Source organism: Aegilops tauschii, chromosome 2 (genome assembly GCF_002575655.3).
Source record: "Aegilops tauschii subsp. strangulata cultivar AL8/78 chromosome 2, Aet v6.0, whole genome shotgun sequence".
NCBI lineage: Eukaryota > Viridiplantae > Streptophyta > Magnoliopsida > Poales > Poaceae > Aegilops > Aegilops tauschii.
This window is the reverse complement of record NC_053036.3, coordinates 4376265-4384976: the sequence shown is the minus strand read 5'-3', so window position 1 is coordinate 4384976 and position 8712 is coordinate 4376265. Positions and strand designations below refer to the sequence as shown.

General features: G+C 41.4%; 2 protein-coding genes across 2 annotated transcripts; one reads left to right on the top strand and one right to left on the bottom strand.

The window, feature by feature from the left end:
* The first annotated feature begins 259 nt into the window (after window positions 1-259).
* Window positions 260-4202, top strand: LOC109770859 (uncharacterized). Its single transcript, XM_020329571.4, has 2 exons — window positions 260-745; window positions 3132-4202. The coding sequence occupies exons 1-2, from the start codon at window positions 587-589 to the stop codon at window positions 3912-3914; spliced, it is 942 nt and encodes a 313-aa protein (XP_020185160.1). The 5' UTR covers window positions 260-586; the 3' UTR covers window positions 3915-4202.
* A 2750-nt stretch (window positions 4203-6952) lies between these two features.
* LOC109770860 (uncharacterized) lies at window positions 6953-7913 on the bottom strand. Its single transcript, XM_020329573.3, has one exon. The coding sequence runs from the start codon at window positions 7828-7830 to the stop codon at window positions 7438-7440; it is 393 nt and encodes a 130-aa protein (XP_020185162.3). The 5' UTR covers window positions 7831-7913; the 3' UTR covers window positions 6953-7437.
* Window positions 7914-8712: the final 799 nt, after the last annotated feature.

The window sequence follows — 8712 nt, the reverse complement described above, 5'->3', positions numbered from 1 at the left end:
TGTTGGTTCTCTTGTGAGATATACACATGTTACTAACGTGCCATGCGTATATGCATGCATGTTTCTTTCGTTTGCTGTTACGGACGTATAATTAAGAGTTATTATGTAGCCATGGACGCATGTCCATGTATTGCGGAGAGGGTCGGCAGGCTTGATCAGGACCGTTCACCAAATTAAGCGCAACGATTAGGGAGGGATGGCGGGCGGGCGGGAATATTACAGTGAAGTGGACGCGAAGCAACGAACCCACCTCCACTCCACCGCCACATGCAAACCCTACATTACCATCTCGTATGGTACCGTACTGGCAAGCACAAGCTATCTAGTCTAGCATACAACAACAACGTCCTAACCTCTTCCCTAGCTAGCTCAGCCGCTAACCACATCCCCACTTCCATCCATCTTGCTGCCGTTTTGTCTCATCTTACTTAGTTGCATCCATCCGTCAAGTACATAATACACATGTATTCTCCGATGTGCATGCATGCATTCCTGAGCTGATCGATCCATCCTGTCGCTGGTTGCGTTTGCTCGGAGATATATAGACCGGTTGAGCTGATCGAGCAGAGGCAGTGATTCACCGTCGATGGACGGCGGCGGCGTGGTGATGGTGGGACGGGCGGAGATCGACACGCGGGCGCCGTTCAAGTCGGTGAAGGAGGCCGTCGCGCTCTTCGGCGAGAGGGTGCTCGCCGGGGAGCTCCTATTTCACGCCCCCCGCGACGCCAACACCGCCGATCAGCTGGTACGTATGCCTACCTTGTTGATCATCCATGCAACCAACGAACCATCGAAATTAGTTTGCTAGTACTACTTTATTAGCCCATGTTCATTCGTGTATCGATCATCGGGGACTAGCCCAGTTTATGCGTTATTCGTTGCATTGGGAAGACAGAATCTTGCTTTGCTAGCGAGGCAAGAAAACTAGTCAGTGATATAGTTTTGGGGCACGCTATTGGAGAGTGAAACGCAAAATTTTAAAATGATTTTTGTAGCATAAGTCATTTATGTCATACGTAGTTCTATAATCTATATATAAAAGATAGCTACTCCATTCGTTCCATGTTGTAAGGTGTTTCAACTTTTTTCGGAATCAGATGTATGTAGACGTGTTATGGTGTGTTTGTTCACCCATTTTAGTCCATCTAAAATATTCAAAACCTCTTATAATTTGAAACGGAGGTAGTGCATGTTAGTCGGAAAAGCTCTAAGGTGTGCTCGGATGCATTTGCTCCCATTTCAAGAAAATAATCCAACTTATCCAAAAGATTAAAAAAAAATCTCATATGCAAAGGACCCCAAGTTCTTTCCAGATGTCAAGTTTCATGAAAATCGTAATTCATCCGCGTGCAAAATAACAAATGACCCAAGCATTTCCTTTTTCCACAAAAACTTGCTCGGCCAAGGCTCACTTTAATATCTACACACCCGTTTCTGGAATTTTTCAAAAAGAAAAAAAAACTACCAACTCGGTTTTGGAATTTTATGACATATAACAGGAGCAAACAGCAAAGTGCTCCCCAGGTCATAAAATCCACTGTCGTCTTACCTTCAATGTTTTGAGCACGGCTGGAAAAGGGGGTTAGCATGACTGTAAGATAAAGTGTTAGATGAAGTGTTCTAGCTAGCTAGGTATTCCTTTCTTCCAACCCACGAAAAATATGTGTCAAAAAAGCAGCCTCCTCCTTTGCCAGCGAGGTGCATGCATGATGCAATGTTCTTCTTGCAAAACATGCATATGCATGCTGTCTCTCTCCTACCTACCTGCTAACACGGACACTATGAAAGATACTAGAACCCTGTACTTCCACAATATCTTCAGCCTCTTTTCATTACACTAGTAGTTAACTAAAGTAGGGTAAAGCTAAGCTAGATTGATGGGATCAGATTGGAAAGTGTGTGCATCAAGACTTTGAGATATGTTCCTTCCACCTGAATTAAGGCAGCTACAAAAGGTGTACTCCGAACCTTCGTTTGATGATGGCGTTGATTGGTACTGTGATGATCAAGGTGGCAGAGAAAGCATGCATCCTGGCACTCTCCTATTGTATAAAAATTTGTTGATATATGTGACAATGAGTGGCACATCTAATTATGAAAATAAGAAACCATTATATTCCCACAGTCGTACCACTTTTCACCTAAATAAAACGCTGAAGTTTCGAAAATAGATGTAGACATGTAGTCAAACTAATATTGGAATTTTGTCTGAGGGTCAGAAAGGAGCATCTACATGTCGGTTTGCTTTGTTCGTATCTTTCGTTCCTCTGTTCTTTTCACATTCTAAATATTGTTTTGTTAACAATTACTTTTCTTAATTTTAAAAAAAGTTCACCATGCATTAAAAAAATCATGTAATGTAAAAAATGTTTGTGTTATTTGTATACAAGTGTTCATAACATTCAAAAAAATGTTCACACATTTGAAAAATAATATGTTCATAATATTTTAAATATATTCCTACAATGTAAATATGTGTACCTTTAATTTTGGAAAAACGTTTTATACCATACAAAAAGTCCTTGAAATTTTTAAAAAATGTTCCTAATAATTAAAAATTGTTTCGCACATTTCTAGAAAATGTTCCTGGCATTTGTGAAAAGCCCAATAAATGTTAGAAAAATGTTCAACACTTCAAAAGTGCTTCGCACATTTAAAAAGAATGTTCATGGCATTTATGTAACTGTTCAGTGTGTGTTACAAAAATGTTTGCCATGTATTTTGGAAATGTTCGATGTGCATTTGAGAAATGTTCAACATGTAATCGGATAAATACTCAATGCGTATCTATAAACTGTTCAGCATGTATAAGCAAAGTGTACATCATGCTATATTTTCTCTCTTTTATCACCAAATTTGTTTTTTTAAGACCTATGGAATAGCACTTTGGTTAGACATGTCCTTGAGGTTTAACACTTCCCAAAAATGGGGCTTAACACTTGAGTAAAAAGGTTACATAGTTCAATTGTTCAATTGTTCATTATCAACAATTCAATTGTTTTTTTTTCTACCAGCTTTGCTATAATTTGCACTCTTGTTCACTATTCTGCCATCAAACAGTGCAATTAAATTCTTCTTTTTGGTCTTGGCTTTGATTCTATCCTTGTTTGTTTCCCCCATCAATCACGCAGCATCGAGTGACGGCAGCGCCAAGACCCGTTGTTCACCACCAAGCCGTCACCATCGCCCCGGCCGTCGCCATGGTAGCGGCGCCACCGCCGCCGCGTCGCATGCCGGCTGCGCCAGCGACGAGGGAGCTGGACGACGCGAAGCACGAGCTGGAGAAGGAGCGTGAGGAGAAGCACAAGATGGCGGGCTGCATCCAGTCGCTCCAGGAGGAGCTGACCAGCGCCATGAGGGAGCTGCAGAAGCTCAAGGCGCGCGACGAGGACGCCAGCGCCAAGGTCATCGAGGTGGAGGACCTCAAGTTCATGGAGACCGACGAGCCGCAGCAGCAGCGCCATCACCAGCATCAGAGCCCACTGGCCAGCGGCCAGGAAGCCATGGCCGCGAGCCGCGCCGCGGCGGCCGCGGAGTTCCAGAAGAAGCGGTACGTCACCTTCGCCGACCCGCCGGCGGCCGCGTACGACCGCGCGCCCTCGCCGCCGCGGGACGTGGTGCTGGAGCTGCATCGCCATCACCAGCAGCCGCATTACGCGCCGGCGGCGGGGCGGCCGCAGTACCGCGAGGCGCGGTTCCAGAGGCAGGTGTCGGCCGGGCCAGGGCACGAGGTGGTGAAGAAGGCGATGGCGGCCGCGGCTGAGGAGGAGGAGGGGAGGAAGAAGAAGAAGAAGCCGCTGATCCCGCTGGTGGGCGCGCTCTTCATGAGGAAGAAGAAGAGCTCGGCGTCCGCCACCGGCAGCAACCACGCCGTCGACGGCTCGTCGGCGGTCAAGCCGCGCCCGTCGTTCTGATCGTTGACATCCGTCGTGATGCGTGCTTGCGGGAGTTGGTCTCTTGAGTCGTGAGTCGTGACACCACTATACATTCGGTGATAGTGATGAATCAATAAACGTTTAGAGCATGCAACACCTGTATATTTTTGTTTCTCGGTATAAGAAAAAACGACAGAATTTGCTATGGACAATATGTATAAATTGCACTTCTTGTAATTAGTGTACTCCATACTACTTTTATGTTCATTAAATTTGGTCGGTATACTTGCCAAAAAAATACATCATCGGTATTTCCATCAAAAAGAAAAAAACTTCGGTATACTTTCATAATTCCTTGCACCCCAGTTTTATTTAGCAAAATTAGATTTCAGTGAATTCCTTTTTTGGAAAACAAATCACCGAATCTCAGTCTACCTGTTCATCGATACAAAATCAAATAAACGATGAGATTTGGAGGCGATTGGTGAGGTCAAGTGGCGGTTCGACCAGGCGATCAATTTTCTCGAATGTGCACATGAAGAACAACACAAGTTGATAATCGCCCATGACCACTTAGAGGTTGTCGATGAGCGCTTCCATTTTGCTCAAACCGAAGGATAGACGTTAAATCACATGGATGGGTAACTTGCTCGGAGGAAAAAATAATGCTATTCTTCAAAGTTGTTCTGTAGAATATACATGTGATGTTTACTCTGAAAAAACTGATGAAAAACCAGTTACTTAAAAAAATGCTGATTTTGTGATAGACTAAAACTAATTTTTGGAAAACCTCGATTTTCAAAAATAATCAAGAGCTTCACAAATGTCCATTTATTTAAGAAATGTAAAAAAATATAAAAATTTGAGGGATTTAATAAATATAATTAATTAAGAAATGTTTGGAAATCTTTCAAAGATGTTTTATTTTAGGAAAATATTCATTAGTTAAAATAGGTTTAACAATTTCAAGAAAATAATGAAGATTGTTTAAAAACACAATTAAATTAAAAAATGTTAAAATAAATGATTAAGTATATAAATAATAATAATAATTTTGATGAAAAATAGGATAAAACCCATGAAAGACACAAAGAACCAACTAATAAAAGCTGAACTGCAGGACCAACAGATAAAATATGCTGAAATTGGCTGGTAGTCTCCACAATTTGTACTGATTGGTCACTAGTCTTCGCAGTGAGTGAAGAATAGGATCTTTGCGTCGCTGATTTCCGCACACACCATATGCAGTTGGGCCGGCCTATTACCCGAGGTCTCATATTCCTTTTCCTTTGCTTAGACAAGATCATTATCACATGCGACTGTAAATCGGTGATCTCAGACATTAGGACGGGCACTGAAGGCAGGTATTCTACCATAATCGAAGAGATTGTAGCTCGGGCAAGAGAATTCACCAGCTGCGAGTTCATATTTTAGGGCCGTTCGTCGAACTGGGATGCTCATAATTTAGCAAAATTCTCTTCTAGTTTAGATATTGGTCACCACTTGTGGCTAGGGGTTCCTCATGATCCCTTTATCATATATGTAAACCTTGACACTCATCAAAAAAATTCGGTTTACCACTCAAAAAAAAATATTATGTTCTTTTTTTTATTCTCCATCATTATGGATTTTCAACATTTATTTTTGTGTTTATGTTAAATAAATATTTCAAAAAATGTTGTATTTGTCTTTTCCTTTTTTATTGTAATAAATAATTCCAAAAACTATTTATTAAATTACTTATTTTTCAGTTTAATTGTGGAAAATACATAAATATTTTAAATTGGATGCATCAGCATTTGTTTTAGAATTCACGCATAATTAATTTTCTAATACATGAAAAGACCAAGAATAAATTAATAACTCTCCTAAAATACAAGAACATTACCTTTTATAGTCATGAGCATTTCACAACAAATATTTTTTCGATGGATCAAAATAGTTGTGAGATAGGATGGATATTGTTTTAAGTTAGCATCATCATTTTATTTAATATAAATGAATAAATATATTAAATTTCATTAAACAATTAAAATCATAACCTTTTTTCATTGGCCGATTATAAATATTTGTCGATATGTGAAAATGGCTTACACTTCGATTGTAACTTTTTTCTCAAATTGTAAAAATACATGAAAACCCCTCATATTTCTTAATACAATGCTAATATGGACATGTTTCATACAATATGTTACCATCATAATTTTCCTCGGCCTATTTATTGAGTTTTAAAAATGGTTTTATACTAGTGCCGGTCTCGAGTCAATCTCGATCAAGCTAGCTTTCATACAAATAGGACGAACAAATTTCGATAATCAAAGGTGATGTTTTCAAATAAATATACCATAGCAACACGATATTTAACATAGAACATGACCATCTACCATAGTACTAATGGCTAAATTTGGTATGTGTTCTATTGACTTTCCATGTTTTCTTGCAAATAAAAGAAGAAAAATAACGTAAAGCATATAGGTTAATAAATTATCATATATCCTTTTAATATATAACATAATCATTATACATATTCAATGTCTTAAATAGTGGGCTATGCCATTTAGCGGCGGCTCTCCATAATCGAAGAGATTGTAGCTCGGGCAAGAGAATTCACCAGCAGAAGGATAATTTTGTATAGCGGCTTTGCAGGCTAAATGACGCCAAATGTAGCGTTATAGCTGAAATAGCAGGCTATTAGCGTCATTTTCAATTTAGCGATAAAATTGCATAGCTTTAGTGGTGAGCTCTTCAAAATCTCTAGCCAAGCTATAGCGGGCTATTTAAAACTTTGTTCATAATTATACCAGGTCAAGTCGTGGAGCTAAAATTGGACAAGCGTGTTGACTCAGGATCATCTTGTTTTGTGACCAACCTACGTAAGATGCTCATACTTAGCTCATTTCTTTTCGAGTCGATCTCGAGTCATTGTAGCTATGTTTCGAATGGAGTTTAATTCATGTCTATGTTATCTATTAGTGTCAATCGTCACAACATCCTGTTGGTTGAGACTACATCGCATAGAATAGAGGTCTCGCTGTTCTATCTACTTTCTAGTGTGGTTGTCATGGCTGAGTCGGCGATACCGGAGATCATGTGGTGTTTAGGTTGCTCACATGAATCGACGCTCTATCGATCCATGGTTCATCGTCCAACTCTTCGGTCTGTTGACGTCTCCCATTTCATTCTTTTGTGTTCCTAGTTTTCTTCTTTTGCAGTACGAGAACGAAGCAGTGGTCCTTGCTCGGTCTAAAAGGCTACAATAAAGTTATAGCACAGTTATCGCTAGCCCACTAGAACTTTGCAACATCCTCACGTCCAAAACGCTTGATACTTGATTACCATTGAGCTGCAGCAGTTTGCTCGCTGTCCATAGCACTAACACAGTAACATACTAACATGACAGATGTCAAAAGAAAAAACACAGTAACATGACAGACACACATGAGCAACTTTAAGTAATCTAATCTAGATTACATGGACACGTGCACACACATACACATGCCCACACACACAGTGGGATATGCTTGAAGCTAGCACAAAGTTGACGACAATGGGAATTCAGAACTTAGAAGTGGGACGACGAGGACGGCCGTGACCTGACGTCCACCCTGGCGGAGCGGTGGAAGAACTCGACGCAGTCGGAGATGGCCTCGTCGTAGTGTGCGTTGTTCACCGGCTGCAGGTTGGAGCTGCTGCACGACGGCCTCTTGGGAGCCACCGCGTCCTCGCCACCGCTCCTGCCGTTGGCGGAGAAGGTGACCTTGGGCGGCCGCGGCGGGAAGGCGAACAGGCCCACCAGCATCTTCCTGAACCCGTCCATTACCCTGGCAGGCCACCTTGGTGCAGGTCTCCCGCCATGGACGTAGTGCGCCTTGCTGCCGTGGTTGTGGTGGTGAGACGACGCCCCCGCCGCCGCTTTCTTCCTGTAGCTCGAGCTCCTCGCTTGCGGCCTCGACATTATAGCTTCTTGATGCTGGTTACTAAGCAATTGCGTGTGTGTGTGTGTGTGCAAAGCTAAGTAAGGTTGCTAGTACTCGCTAGGTAGGTGGGAACCGCGCATGCATACATGTGTTAGCTGATGAATGTAGTCCTATCTATAAGTGCCTGTCTAATGGTGATTAGTTAGTTAATTAACAGAGGTACCAACTGAGCGTCGATGTGATGGGCCAAAGAATTAGTGCTGAATGCTGATGACAAGATGTGCGGAGCCATGGATGCGCCTTTTGGGAATTTTAAGGCTTGAAGGTACAAGGATCCATGTGCAGTGATCATCACTAAAGAGGGCCCTCTAGCTTGATGCCTTTGTAGTTAACATATACTTTGCCTTTCCCATTAGGAAATGAGATGTTTGTTTTGATGCTTGTAATTGAACTGTGCCAGCTTCCTCCTGTCAAATTCAAATGGTGAAATTTGTCGACACAGGGCGAACAATACTACTCGTAACCCCAATCTTGGCTTGGAGTAGTTGTCGCGATGGGCTCAAACAATGGTAATGACGTTATCGAACAAAATGTTAGGTTGGACATAGTTTTTCTTTCACGCAACCCGCAGGAGCACTGACTCTTCGATAGTAGGAAAAAAAAACTAGTTAATAAGATAAACTATGACAATTATCAAAAGTAGAGGGGAAGGGGCGGATGATTGAGAAAAGACTCGTTCAATGGATCATTGATGAATGGTGTGTAAACTATTAATAGTTTATCAGTATTCTCACTTGTGTGGTGAACTCATATTAGTGCTACTGGCATGTTGTCTATGTATCCACAACTTCGATTTTTGCATAATATTCTTTCATCCATGCCTTGGACTCGACAAACATTTAGTTTGTCTTACATAAAAT

Coding starts and splice junctions, on each gene's coding strand:
- LOC109770860 (XM_020329573.3), bottom strand. CDS start 7,830: ATGTCGAGGCCGCAAGCGAGGAGCTCGAGCTACAGGAAGAAAGCGGCG.
- LOC109770859 (XM_020329571.4), top strand. CDS start 587: ATGGACGGCGGCGGCGTGGTGATGGTGGGACGGGCGGAGATCGACACG. Junction 746..3,131: donor CCAACACCGCCGATCAGCTG/GTACGTATGCCT, acceptor TCAATCACGCAG/CATCGAGTGACGGCAGCGCC.